This window comes from Athene cunicularia, assembly GCF_003259725.1.
Source record: "Athene cunicularia isolate RWA chromosome 8 unlocalized genomic scaffold, athCun1 chr8_part1, whole genome shotgun sequence".
Classification (NCBI taxonomy): domain Eukaryota; kingdom Metazoa; phylum Chordata; class Aves; order Strigiformes; family Strigidae; genus Athene; species Athene cunicularia.
The window spans coordinates 25,075,369-25,091,120 of record NW_020799109.1 but is presented as its reverse complement, the minus strand read 5'-3'; the positions used below and the strand labels follow the sequence as shown (position 1 = coordinate 25,091,120).

Here is a 15,752-nt window from a genome sequence, read left to right as displayed (position 1 = left end):
AAAAGGAACTGAGAAAGGAAATCAGCTTCTAAGGAACCTGCTAGGATTATTGTTTAATAATTACAATTATTTCTAATATTTGTATGAAGGAAACAGTTATTTGTTGTTTTACAGGCAGCATAGGTCAAATTCTAAGCCTAACCATAACAGAGCTCAACAAGAATCACTTGTAATAGTTTTTCAGTGCTAAATTCAGGTATTATCAACAGTGTTGAGAAATGGAAGAGAGATGAAACAGCTCCAAGACAAAAGAGATATAGGGAAGAAGCAAACAAACACAATCTTAAAGTGCTAACATATCCCTTGTGCTAGATGACTATCACAAAAAATAAAAACGCAATGAACATACATTTACATGTATTTTTTCACAAGGAGATATACAATGTACATTCACTTTGCCTATGGATGAGCCTGTTACTCTGCAACCATTTCAGGCTGGTATTTCTGCATGGGAGCATTCGCCAGTAACTTCAGCACAAAGACCATCAGCTTTGCTTAGACTTCCAATATAGTATAAGCCAACTCTGAACAGCTGAGAGAAGAGGGAGGCAGCTTCCACCAGCAAGTCAGGCAGCAGCTACAGCCAGGAAGGTTTTCAGCTGTTTCATTTTGATTCAGAAGAATGAAACTACCCATGCTCAGGGAAGACACTCTTAAATCTAACCCAAGTATTCATTGCACTTACTGAAAATTAATAAAAACCTTATTCCTACAGTAGAATTACTCTATAAAGTGGAAAACATCTTCCCTCTGCCTGACTTGAGTTTAGAATTCAAGAACTGATGCACTGAGTCTCACACTGGCCCAGTATGTTTTCTCTACTAGTGGCCATTAGTTATCTAGAAAAGGACAGAGGTAAGCATGCACTGTAACCTCAGAGACAGGTTATTTCTCAGATGTGGATCTTTTGTTACTGCTAGTACTTTTATTAATGATTGCTGACAGAATCTGACTCACACAAAAAACAGTAACACATCACCTCTGCTTAGGGAAGAAGCAAGCAGTCTACTAGCCAAGTAGTTTGCAATGCCTTGAAAACTTCTACGGAAGTAATGAGTACCAGAAATAATTATATCCTCATGTGTGGGAGAAGAGCAATGCCACACTCATGGATCAATATATTTCCCTTCCTGATCATCTGCCTGGAGCTGCTTCAATTTTACTTATTCTTCATTCAAGATACCAAACCATATAGTCCAGACCCCTCCAGCTGCAGCTCACTAACCAACCTTGCCTTGCTCTTGCTTCTGGCAAAGTCATCTGCCACTCATGCTCCTGATCTCAGTACCATCAAGTCTTGTTCTTTGGCACTAGAGTACACTGGTTCCTTGATTTCATCATACTTGGATTATGACATTTCCTAACATAAGTAATATGTAAAAGAAAGTTATTTTATTTTAAATATTTTATTTAGCAAAACATAAGCAAATTATTTGAGGTGACACTTCAAATACCTGTAGCAGTAACAGTGAACCAATGTGCCTCAAATGCTCTCCCAGTTCTGCAGAAAACTATCGTCACGAAAGGCAGAGCAAGAGTCAAGAATCAAATACAGGGCTCAGGAATATTACATCCAGTACCACACACAGTAAGAGGCTGAGATAGGATATTCCTCAAAGAGCAGCAGTAAGCCTGAGACACAAGAGCAACACTGAAAGTAAAACAGAGGCAATATATCGAAGACTAAAGTGGTGGAGGGTACTAAACAAGTAGATGAGAAAGTATAAGGTAGAACAGAATAAGGAATTAGATTACATTAGACTGGAATATTCTAGGGCAGTTGAGGTCAATCAACAACGACATCACACATGACAATTTGGCAGTCTTTCTGGAAGATATTCCAAATGATTGTCATCACTGTTTCAGCCATCAGTTAATTTTTTTCTTCTTTGGTTTGGCACATCGCTGAAGGCTATAGGAATAAGTCAAATCACTAGCAGTTATTTTCAGTAGGCTGATACAGAATATCTGAAGGACAGTCAAATATTAATACTGTACTTATTTAAGCAAACAGAAAAAAGAACATTTCTACAAAATATAGTCCCCCAATATCACAGCTGTATGATTAAAAAAAGGCTAACATATGCATACAGTCTATTAAAATGCACATAATTTATCTGACTCAAAATGAAAACATATCTAACAAGTAATTCCATTCATCTGGCCCTTTTTCACCCAGCCTTAAGATATACAAATGCATGCCTTTTCACCAGAACACAGCAGCTGGGAATGAAAAGGAAAGCATTCAAATGATCATTTTCACATCATATTCCATCGTCTTTTCACCAGCTTCTCCCCAGTCTGTCTTTGAGTCCCATTCTGTTACAAGAGAGCTGCTTTTTAGATCAATTCATATTTCCATAATCCACACTGGTGTTTCTCCCTCTCCTCCCCAGGGTGGACTAACCCCTGCATCCAGAACTATGGCTTACAACTGTCATTAAGACCTATAACAATAACAAGATAACAAAAGAGCCGGTAGAGATGAGGCTAGCCAGTACCATATGCTGATCAAGTTCATTTTTTACTTAAAATCTCTATAAAACAAAACTGCCACAATCCTGAAAAGATGCATACTTGACATTGCCACCTGTCCTCAAAATTTCAAGGAAGTTTAAAGTTTTCAATATTGGGCTTTTATGATTTTAAAAATGGAAGTCGCAAAATAAAGATTTATTCTGTCTCTGTTGTGATGAATTAAAAAAAAAATAAATGAGGGTGTATCTTGGAATATTTACATCTCGAATGATGTAAGGGTCTCAGTGATCCTGGGTGTTCCCAGCATGTCTAGGTAGGCAGTTAATTCACAGAATATTTATGAAGACCAGACAGATCTTTCCATTTACGCAGTGCAGTTAGCAACTACAAATACACCTCTGAGTGTTTTCCTGCCAACTGTCTATCAATTGTGACTGGAATAGATAGAAAGCACTGCTTCCTTACATACACAGTATTCTTCAATAAAAACAATATGTATTTCAAACAGTAAGTGCCAGGAAATCACAGGAAATTATCTTAACCTGATAAAGCTCACTTGCAATGCACAAAGTTGCCATCATCTCAGCTGGGTTGTTTTCCTCAAAGTTACACTGGGATTCAAGTTCCAAAATATCCTTAGACTAAACAATAATATGCAACATTTAGACAAAAATACTTCTGAAAATTAGGAATCTCATTAGATTGATTCCTTCTTTCTCATACCAGTGTACCTAAATACTAATCAAACATTAATAGACAAGCAACAAAATCCCAAAATCCTTTTCAAGATTTACTGATAAAAACAAAAACACCAAAGCAAGCACCTATCTAGTTAGGATAAACATTTGAAACATGTATTTAATGCCTCATCAGAATAAAAGAACAAAGCCATCAAATGCAGAAAGCTGGTGAGATTGCATCCCCTAACAGCATGCCTGCAGCCTTGAAGAGTGTAAAGAGTCTAGTATCTCCTGGGTTCCTGCTGCTCTCTTATGAGAGCACCAAAGAACACAAGATCGTCACAACTGGCTTCCACACATTATTTTGACACAGACACCAGACTTTAGCTTGCTTCTTGAGATCATTTTTTTCTTTTAATAAAACTTGTGCTATTATTTAAATATTTTTAAAAATAATATAACATCTTTCATATTGACCTAATTTATATAATTGCTGCCACATCCATGCAATTAAATATTCCATCCTGCAAGAAACTGAGCACTTTGACTCCAAGCAGACATTCATTCAAGCCAGGCTTAAATTTCAATAGTTAACACACACATTGAAGGTAAAACGCATGATTACTGCTTTGCTGAGGGAAGGCTAACACACATTAGTACTTCATTAGATTTACCCCTTAAACAACTGATGTTTACACACATGCATGCATATCTATATATTTTTACATATACAAATATTTTCACATTAATAGATTTACATGTATAATATGAGGCTTTAGAAGTTGGGTCATTACAGGATAAGGAGTAAAGTTTACTGACTACTATATAATGTGATATATTAAAACCAAAAACCAGATGCTGTGATATGAAATATGAGATAGTAACATAAAAGCTATTACAGTAACTTCATAGAAAACAGTAGATTCCTCACATGGGATGCCATATCCCTTACTGGTTACTTATCTGCAGGGTTTGGGAATAGCCTGACCTGAAAAAGCAGATTTAGTCCGCTTGCCTTAGGAAGCAGACTGCAAGAGAAGATAGGACGAAATCTGTAACACAACTAAAAATCTAATGCTGAGTGTCAATTCTGTCTTAACCCACATTTTCAGTCAACAACCCCTTGTCATATTCCATATCAATAAAGTGGCTTCTGGTAAGACCATCGCTTGCCATATTAGCTATTTGTATCATCTCTCTGTGAGATGTTTTTCACCAGCAAACTAAAGAATGAAATTATTATGTGATGAGAAGGGAGAAGAGTAAGAATTATTCAGTGGATCAGTTTTTCTATACACCATATACTCTGGGACCTACTGCAGATCGAAGTCACTTTGGGCCAATAATCAGTCAGATTAAGAAGCAACTGAATTCTTACACTGCTAAAAGTAATATCCAAAATAGTTGTAATTACTAACTTTGTAAGAAATGTTAGACTTCACATGCTTCAAAGGTTAAGACAACACAGAAAGCAACACTGCCTCTGGCAGAGACACTTAAACCTGCTGGTGCCTTCGGCACTGTGCTCTTGTCACTCCTTGTGCCAACACTACTCCTCTTCCCAGGAATGTTTCAATCCAGTGAAGTTACTGGGAGCTTGAGTGTTTTTATTTTCAGAACAGCTACCAAAAGAGGCATACCAGAGGCATCTGGACACATCTGACATCAATAGGGCTTTGCCACTGGCTCTACTGCCATGAGGCAGCAGCCAGAGTCAGCAGACCTCAATTCTGCTGGGTGACTAATTTCTTCAGACAAACATTTTCTTTTTCAACTGTTAATGAAGTATTTAATTTTGGAAGCAAAAGTAGTGGCTTTGTTTGGGTTAGTTCTCTAAAGCACTTAAATATTTTTTAAAACTACTGGGGTTTTTTTTCCAGATATCATAGCATTATTATTTTCTCTGTATAGACTTCCATTTGAAAGGCTGAAATTAAACTCTACTCTAATCAGTCTGAATAAACAAAATAGGAATATCAAGATTAAAAGCATATGCATCTTTTATCATAAACATTTCATTACGCACACAAGGGGAGTTTTGTACATACTACAAGACAGGACCTGTAGGCATATACATTCAAAATATATTTTAAATTTCAAAAATATTCCATCACATTACTATGACCCATTCCTCATCCAAATGTGAACTTGTGAGGATAACCACAGAAGAGCTATATATGCTCAAATCAGGAATCTTCACATTTTTTCTACAGTGCTGAGATTATTCAGAACTTTTTCAACATTGTCAAACACATGGTCATAGCATTAATGCCAGTACAACAGTAAATTGTAACTCTGTGATGTCTCAGATAGCTTTTGGCTTTTGGATTACTTTTAATTAAGATTTTCTTTGAAATGGTAGTGTAGTTCTTTGTACTTAGAATCCTACCCAGCATTGAGTTCATTGTGTAATTTATAGTTTTGAGAGTCACTAAAAAGTTAATTACTTCCACCATTAAAACAAACAAACAAACAAACAAAAAACCCCACAACTTTCTGAAACACTCCTGGCAAGGTATTTTTCATTTCCTGTCTTGAAGTGTTACCTTTTTTTTCTTTTCCCATACTGTGTTTTTCCCTTTTCCTTCTTATTCTGGCATATGAAGAATTACCAGATAGAAAATAAGTGGTTTCCCTGCGGTCTTGGCGGATAAGAAAATAAACAATGGATTTTGCAAATTCTTTTGTGGTACCAAGACTGCGCCTTAGTACTTCCTTTACTTAATGGACTTCATGTGAGTAAGTGATTACAACAAATCACTAATATTTTCTTTTTCCTGATCATCTGTAGTTTCTACATCCCATCCAAAACAGATGGGATGTTTTGTAAAACAAGATTTTGGAAAGTCAACATTCAAGAAAAAAAGAGACTAAAAGAAGAATACTGCCCAATGTAAAAGAACGTGGCAGGCCACAAGAATAAGAGAGAGGATTAGGAAAGAGTAAGCATTGGAAAGTTCAGGCATACTGAGAGGATGAATGTGAGAAAGATGAGGAATATATTAAAATGGCTTAGACAAGTTTTCTTTGCATTACGAAAGCAACAAAAAGGTGACATGATAAACTGTAGAAAAATTCATGAAGAGAGGAAAATATTTTGCCCACTGTTATCACATCACTGTGCAAACAGACAGCCCTTAGATTTTAGGAAAGATGATTCTTTGGGATACATCCAAAAACTCACTCACACATTTTACATTTAAAATAGAAATGACTGGAAAATAGGACGGAGAATATTCTTTTTATTTTTCTTTTAATATTCTCCTCACAAACTTTCACTGCAAATAGCCTTGATAGTTTTAGCAAGATCTCATTTTTTAAAAAATTAAATCTTGTAGATATTCAGGTCTCCAATCCAAAACTACTGATTACAACATGCACACACACATGCGCACAGAAGGCTTCTGCTGATTTCACTTGACTACTTGGCTCAAGGGTTTGCTATAGAACCTGCTACATATTCTGTTCAAATCCAGTGGTTCTAACAGGGAATTTTCCCTTGCAAAGATGAGGATGAAAAAATACCGTTTTCCAGGAACACAAGCAATTTACCTGAAACCTTAGATTCCCTACAATGTTCAGACATGATGTGCAGGCATAGGTTTTTCAGAGCCCAAAGACAGAGAGCTGCCTGAGGACTCAGGTTTTTATAGATTAGGTACGTCTACTGCATCTTTGTATGATTTCCCTCCAGTCTTTAGTGGGTTTCATCTTCTAATCATTTTTCTGCACCAGCTGTTCTTTGAATAACCTTCGACTTACTGAATAAGCTCGCATTTTCCTTCATACATAATTTCTTTTTTTTTTTTTTCTCCTTTTTAAGATCAAGTCTTTCTTAAGGAAAAGAAAAAGAACAAAACAAATTAGGAAAAAAAAAAGAATTTAAATTACAATGGAGATGGTAATTCTGCAGCCAGGAAAACTACCAAAACTTGCTGGATGTCTAGGTAAGAACATATGACAGCACACTTTGCTCACGTACCATTTATCACTATCTTATAAGCTGCACATGTTTCTGACGGATGCTATTCCCAAGCCAGACGTCCTACCTTCTATGTTTGTATATTTATTTCTTTCATCATGAATCACCTTATAGCTGTCTTTATAGAACCTTGTATTATTGATTTTTTTTAAATCAACAATTTATCAAGATCTACTGTACAAAAATATTTCCAGATCATCCACTGTAGTGATATTACCCATGAAGAATATGTTTGACTCAGTATCAGTTAAAAAGAAGAGCAAAGACAGATATTGAGTCAGAGATATTTACCCTATTTAATTGTTTTAGGTATTTTTTTGTTTTGAAAATAAAACTATTTCCATGGAAGAAACTCATCTAAAAGTTGCTGAAATAATAAAATGTAATAGTTTCATTAAATTTTAATATTAATAACTTTAATAAAATAGTCTAGAGGAAAAAAAAAAACACATCACACTAATTACTAGCTTTGCTATCGCTACAAACAGTGAAATAATCCATCAGCCCTGTATGTATAAACTTTCCTTTGAGGATTAATTATAGCAAGAAACTAGGATTTTCATGCTTTCAAAATCAGTAAATTTAGATCCTTGTCTCTTATGAGGGTCTGAGGATTTTTTTTTCCAAGCAAAACTAGAGTATCTCTAAAATATTATGAAATAAATATATAAAATTTTGCATTATAAAGGAACACACAGGTTCTGACAGTAAAAGGACATAGAAGTGCGGCTCTTCAACTTTTCTGTTCTGCTGGGTTTTGTTAACATGATTTATAACATCAATGTTTGGCAAAGTTCTGTTGATAAATTTTCAACACTTTCAATCCTACAACAGAAAAAAAAAACAGCACTTCCAACACTTCCAACAGAAACATATTATAAAATACTATGTATCGAAAATAAGGTGATAGAGAGAATTAGTATGATATACAGCACTCTACAACTGCTATCGCATATTCCTGTCACAAAGGCATTCTAATCACCAAGCCACCAGTTGGGTGAAGACTTCCTCCCTGCTATCATTAGCATCTGCTTCCCCACAGCTGAATAGGAGAGCTTTTTTATTATTATTCTAACATGAAAAAAAGTTCAATCTCATGTTTCCAACCTGGTCTCCAAAGTCCTCCGGGAACTTCCACAGTACCACTGGATCTGTAAATAATTGACAGACAGCATTAATCAGAGGCAAAAGAACAGAGTATTACAGTCAGAGTACATTAATATTAAAAAGAGGGTCAGCTTAGCGTCAAGCTTTGAGGCAAGTGCAAAAATGTATCTAAAAACTATGGAAGATACTGGTTTATTAAAAAGACTTATTTCATATTTATGAAACTATATGTTTATTGTTTTACATAGGGTAGGAGTTTATAATGTACTGAACTATTTCACATGCAACTCTTTAACCTTTGAGTGCTTCATTTTTTAAGCACGTGTTAAATTTTCACATTTAATTAATAAAGTGATAAAAACCTCTTTCCATCCAAGGAAAAAAAGATGTAGAATGATAAGAAAGGGAAAACAAAGATCTCTCTGTGAGGTACAGAAAAGTGTCATTTGTGATTTTAAAGACAGCACCGACGTAACCAGCACTCTCAAGGAAGAGTTTAGAAAAGCTAGCATGTTTGAGTATTTTCTGTTCAGAGCCACTTAAAATTAGCATTTCAGTAATATCTTGAAGTTTTCATTAACCTATTATAGTGTTAATTATCAAAATATTCAGTGTCATTTAGACTATATATTAGTATACAATTAACATTATTTTGAAGACATCTAACACAACAACCTGAACCATAACCTTTCAACAAAAACAGAATTACACACTTTATCCCCCCAAAGCTTTTAATCTCCTGTGATACAAAACCTTCCCGAGGTGCTACTGTTAAACTGTATCACAAACACCCATGAAGCTTCACAGCGCTTCTGTACAACAGATTAGCAGCAGCATTTGTCCATGTCCAAAAAGTGAAATTGCTCATCCTCCTGCAAGGGAGACCCAGGTCGGCACCAAAGCCCAGACTAGAGGAAGAGCTCTCCAGTTCCTGCTCATGACCTAGCCAACGTCAGGCAGATCTGCCTGCTATGGCTGACAACAGCTCTGGGCGCCAGTGAGCAGTAAAACAAGCGGAGAAACACGCTGGGGGACACTGCCTGATGGGAACTGAAACCTCTTGGCTACCTCAGGAGCTGCTGGGATTCCTTCTGAGGAGCCAACATCTTGGAAACGTATTCACATTTCCACTTCAGTCTCTAATGCTAGCACTGACTGATAAATCATAAACTTCCGTGTTATTGCTATGTTTTACATCACAACCAGACAGTTCTCCACTTTTGGCAAAGTACAGAGGTTTCTACTCTTCTTCATCCTCCCACATATGTTTGCTGCTGCAAACTGAAGCTTTAATAGAAGGGAAACGCCATTGATGGTATTTTCATTCCAGCTGCTGATTTCAAATCCTACTATTCAACATGCAGCTGCTGCCGCTGGCCCACTCACAAGGAGCTGGAGACCAAAGCCAGCATTCCTCCTTCACCCCAGGGCAGATGTTAAACCAACAGTGGAACATACATTTCAAACATGTTGCAGAATTCAACTTGTCAATCAACTCAACCTAATTTAGACCTAATTTTCATCTAATTCAAATCCAATCAAGATTTTAAATAAAAATGTGGCCACTGAACTCTTCTTATTGGAAAAAAGAACATTTTTGCTCCTAGGAACATCTGGGGAGAGCTCTGCAGTGAGTATTTCTGAAAATGTATGTATTTTGCACAAGGAATCTGCCTCCATCTACTATGGAGAGCAAGAACTTTTGGAGGCAGACATGAAACAAGAGATATACTATGTTTATAAAAATACGAGAGTCAGTAAATACAGTTACTTAAAACAGGAACCTTTTTTCCCCATCTGTTTTGTGTGCATTCAAATCAAACACAACTGTGTAATGACCAGATACAAAAGGAGTTTAAATATCTCAGTGCCTATACTGTAAGAGGTCTCTTATGTTTATTCCAACCTAGTATTATGAAAAAGAAAGTAATTATATACCAACAGTGATCTCTGACAAATTCAAGAAGCAGCAAGCATGGTAACAAGTATCTAATGTTGTTAAATAATTCATAAATTACTTGCTAAAAACCACTGGAAATTGTGTAGAATCGAAAAAATACCTTAAAAGACCTTGAAAACGTAAGGCTGTATGTCCACATATATTTCAAGCATAAATTACTCTGTATACAAGCAATCCCACTGCACTCCCACTACTAGCTACTTGTTGGTGATCCTGTACCATTGTGTCTCTCTTGCTGGTGCAGACTTCTACACACTGAACCAGGTAAGGAAACTGACCACAATCAAACCAACTGTGTGGAATTTTTCAGGCCAGCATCAGCTAAATAAGTTCCCCAAATCATTAGTTTTGTGCCAGAAAAAAAGGAAGAAAAAACAGGGAATGGAGAGTCGTGGTAAGAAGAAAGCAGGACTGCTTCAAGTGGCAGCAATCCAGCCTCACGCATTTGCTAGACCTCATGAAATACAAGCTGGTTACTAGCTTCCTCTAGTTCCATTTCTTATCGCCTATTTCTTGTTCAGAACTTCCCACATCTTGCTCTACCATTTATAGTTGCTTTTATTGCAAAACTCAAGAGCTATTGCCTGCGACTAGGTGCATGGACCATTCTGCAGTAAGGCAAGCTGACAAAGCATTGTCAGGGAGAGGCAGACTTTGCAAGCTCACCTCTTCATAGCAATGAAACTGGGCAGATTATTTTGACAGATGTGAAGTACAGTTACAAGAGAAGCATTAAGTACATTGAATGCTTTAGCAACTCAGTAACAAAATCACAGGGTTTTCTGATACTTTGTAAAATGTTTAATGTATAAACTTCTAAATCAGAAAGAAATGTAATTTCTTTCACTGTTGCCAGCCTTCAAAAAGGAAGCAGATCGCAATAGCAAAACCTTTTAAAAGTGTAATTTTAAAAGATCACAATCAGGAGCAAAGTACAATCTCAGAATTAAGCAAAACACGGCTCTAGGTAACTTGGCATTTGGGATCAAAAAATGGGTAAAATTCACACCTCAGTGAGGCGCCAAAAGAGCTGAACAGCATTTCACATGAGCACCCTTTACCTACTTGCAACAAGATCAACAGCTCCATTAACTTCTTTTGGTGCCCTGATATGCTAACAGATATAAAACCTGCAACAATAATTTAGTGTCCTGCTCAGCTTGCTATCTTCACTTTGTATTAGGAGGCTCTCGTACTACTCTGGTCTCACTTGAAATTATAAATACAGCTCTAAAGTAAATTCCAGTTCACCCAACTACAGGTATAACAACATATATTTTCATATTATGAAAGGATATTTATATCAAGAATATCAGGACAGGATAGTTAAATTCATAAGATCTGAACCAGCAGAATAATACTCTTAATACTCCTCATGAAAACAAAAAAGTGCCAACATTTAAAAAATATTCCTAACTCAATTCAAGAAAAACATTCAGTGCTACATTCAGCAAAAATTACATGCTTCCAAGACCTGTCCAACTGCTTTGAGCTGGGTTTTGCAGTTGTTATTACTGGCTATTAACTGGTTATTTTAGTAGGTACTTGTCATACATTTATTAAGAAAGAAAATCTGATGTGACTTGTACTTCAGAAAGAAAAGTTACTATACTGTTTTCATGCCTTCACTCTCTGAAACCAAACCCTAACACCTATAAAAAGCCGTGGGATTTTATGATAATTATCCAAGTCAGGGATTGGGCTTTTTTCAAAAGATGATGTTTGTTTCTCCTTTTGGAGCCAGGCTCAGGCAACATCTGATATATCTTTGTTGCAACTTCTCACAAGTGCTGCAAAGGAAGAAACAAAAGGGTACTGATTTAGAAATAAAAAGAGAAAGTATAATCCAATTCTGCAAGTTTATGCACTTTATCTTCAGATTTACAAAGACTGAATTTTCTTTTCCTTGAGGATTACTTTCCAGATACCCCATCTGATCTGTCAATGTTAGGTCAATTTTATTCTGATTTTATGGGTGAGAGGATGAGAATCACTCAGAAATAGCTGTTGCTATAGCCAGCTGAGGAACTACTGAACTCCTCCTCATTCTCTTTTTCTAACAGACTTTTGGGGACAAATGCTTTGCGCCAATTCTAAGTAAATGTAGTAATAAGAGGAAGTTGTTAAGTGTACACATAAAATAGTTTGTGCGTTCATGTATATATTGTTGTATGTGTAAATAGATATATGCACGTACAAGCACCACCTCTTCCTATGTCTACTGCATCCAGGACACAGGTTTCTTACAGAAGTACATCTTAACATGTGCCAGTAACACTTGAAAATTCCTTTGCTAAGTATCCTACAGCACTGGAAAGTGCATCTCCCAGGTGTGAATTTCACATTGTTGCAAGGCTGCAGTTCATGCACACCTTGCTAGACATAACTTGTAACATTTGACTTATTTGAGTATTTTTGCATCATTTGTGATCACGTAAGTCTGTCTATACATATTTTAAAAGAAAGCTTTTTATAATAAGATTCAGAAAGAATCAGTTCCCTTGAGTACCACAGTCCTCCAGTTGCAGATGCAACTCTTGGTACAAGTCAGAAGAGAGATAAGCATGGAAAGGTTTGCTGAGGGACCAAAACTTAAGAGAATGGTATACTTGATACAAAGGGAAAAGTGCAATGCAAAAATATTCAAAATGTTGCAGTCTAGAACTGCTCTACACAAAAGATGCAGGTATACATACTAAAAGAGGAAAACACATGTATATCCTCACAGTAATTCCTCTCCAAAAAGCTATTCCTATAGAGGTAACTTCATAAAGTATGTCAACATATTTTTAGGAAAACCACTTCTAACACATTTTAACTTCTGTAAAAAAATCTAAGAAAATATAAAAGTACTATCTTCCATGACAGAGTAGATTAGAGATTAGCGTTTGGAACTATGAAAAAATAAAGTGAAAGCTTTCTGAGTGGTAACTTTCCCAAAAACTCAGTAGTTAAATATGCTCTAAAACTACTCTTCACCATCATTAAGATTGCAGATTATAGACATCACCCAAAAATACAACAGAATAAACTAACTAGCACACATTGAACCTGGTAATGGAATAGAAATTACAAAGACATGCTGAGAAACATCGTATCAGGTAATTCTCTTGACAGCAACAGAGAATAATTTCAGACAGAAAAACACAGCTAAGGTAGAATGAAATGGATTAATTAACTAGTCCAATATTCTGCCTGGAGATGAGGAATCTTCATCCCTGTGGGTTTTACAGAGCAGGACAGACAAAAAAGCTGCCAAGCAGAGTTGGTCATGTCTTGGGACAGAAGAATGGTGTAGATGACTGCTCAGTATCCCTCCAGCTATATTTTCTCTGATGTCGTAAAGAAATAAATTGTAAAAAAGCTGTCAGTGCAGAGGGGAAAGAAAGAGACTGGGGCCAGGAGTTATGGGGGTGGGAAAGAAACACAGTGAGGAAAAGAAAGGCAGCAAAGCAAAGCTTATTGCAGACAGCTCTTCTTTCTTGTCTAGGGAAAAAAAAAAAAAAAAAAAATTTCCAGATTGTTTTTCTTACATGAACACAAGAATGCAATTAATAAAGCTGAAATGATATATCATTATCTCAGGGAACAGCTTTATAAACACACACTTAAGCAAATCTGCAGAACTGACTTTGTTAGAATAAGAAGTTTTCAGCAATAAAAAATTAGTTCTCTAAACCAAGTTTATAATACTGCTATGGTTCAAAGGCAAAAATCTGCTGCATACTTAAACTAATTTGATAGAAACCAGCAAGAGTAATGATAATGATGCTTTTATATCAATATAGTATTTTATTACTACAACACTGATTCAGAAACAAAAAAAGAGATGAACCATTATGTGCAATCCAAGCATTTTCATAGATTAAATAATATGATGAAAAAACCAGCATTCACATAAAAAGATTTCTTCTTGCAAAAAAAGACATCTGTATATCATATTAAAGTTTGCTTGTTAACAGTTTTATACCTGAAGTGCCAGAGGTGCAGTATGAAAGGGAGGCACTGCTGTCAGGAAGATCTGAGTGTGACAGTGGTCTTCAGCTCCCAGGTTTGGGGGATCAAAGTGGAGCACCGCCAGCAGGTGCAGGAAGAGCAAGATGCCGTGGAAAAGGGGGGGGTAGAAGGGAATTTTCCCAGCATCAGTAATCAAAAGAAAGAACAAGAACAAAACACACTGAAGCAACTTCATGAAGAAAGTGAAACTAAGGAACGCTTGCTAACTTCTGTGGCACTTAAAACCTCTCAAAGACAGTATGCAAATGAAGGTACCATTGTAAAAATACTTGAAAGTACACTTGTATGAAAATCATGTAGTCCACGGTGCTCATCAAAGGAATACTGAAAGAAACTTCTATAGGACCCTTAAATCTGTTCTTACTCTAACTCTTCTACAGAAAGCTTACTGCAGAATGCAACCACACTCTTAGTCTTTTCATAAAAGCAAAAGAAAATGTATTTACAAAATCATAGCAAAACTTAATCCAGCACCTTTGACTTCTTTACTCCACTTTACTCACTAACATGCCTTCCTAAATGGCCACCACAGTTTCAAACAGGTGCTACTTCAGCAAACAGAAAATGAACACAAGGCAAAAAACCACTACACTGAGACAGGTATATACCCCTGGAAAGCCAACTACTTATAGCCAAAGCCAGGTAATACTGAGTGCTTGACCACTGTCAATTTTAAGAGTTAAATACAACCATGTCAGTTACAGAAAAATGTTAATGAGTTTCAGGAATTATATTTGCCAGCCCTTCCTGCTATATATTAATACATTGAGAGGTTTCTGGGTCTCTAAGGTGCTTACCCAGTAACGTCAGCAGCACATTTGAGCAAGGTGCTGAACCTAGACTCGCCTTGCAAAATAAGCCACCACATGGCCACAATGCAGGAGCCCAGTGTCTCCTTCCCCCTTTCTGCTCCCCATGCACTGGCCTCTGCCTTGTCTTCAACTGATTGCAAAGCTTATACCCCATTTTGAAAAATTATTTAGACAGTGAAGGTACCTGACTCTGGCATCAAAGGAAGTATTTGGAATGTGTGACTGACCTTTTTCCTTTTAACTTTTCTCATAAAAAGTAAAGTGTTGGGCTGGTTTTGGCTGGGATAGAGTTAATTTTCTTCATAGCAGTGAGTATGGGGCTATGTTTCGGATTTGTGATGAAAATAGGAATGGTTTAGTTACTGCTGAGTAGTGCTTGCAGAGTCAAGGCCTTTTCTGCCTCTAACCCCATCCCATCAGTAAGCAGGCTGGGGGTGCACAAGAAGTCAGGAGGGGACACAGCCAGGAGAGCTGACCCCAGGGATATCCCACACTGTACAGCACCATGCTCAGAATATAAATCTGGGGGAAGAAGAGGGAAGCGAGGGGACATTCAGAGTGATGGCGTTTGTCTTCCCAAGTACCCGTTACACATGATGGAGCCCGGCTTTCCTGGAGATGGCTGAGCACCTGCCTGCCAATGGGAAAGGGTGAATTAATTCCTTGTTTTGCTTTGCTTACATGTGCAGCTTTTGCTTTACCTGTTAAACTGTATT

At 36.7% G+C, this 15,752-nt stretch overlaps 1 protein-coding gene across 1 annotated transcript in view; it reads right to left on the bottom strand.

The window, feature by feature from the left end:
* DENND1B (DENN domain containing 1B) overlaps nucleotides 1-15,752 on the bottom strand; it is a 161,858-nt gene that overhangs the window by 110,271 nt on the left and 35,835 nt on the right. The window contains exon 3 of the mRNA XM_026853973.1: nucleotides 8,248-8,291. Within this exon, the coding sequence (XP_026709774.1) occupies nucleotides 8,248-8,291 (44 nt within the window). The remainder of the gene's footprint in view (nucleotides 1-8,247; nucleotides 8,292-15,752) is intronic.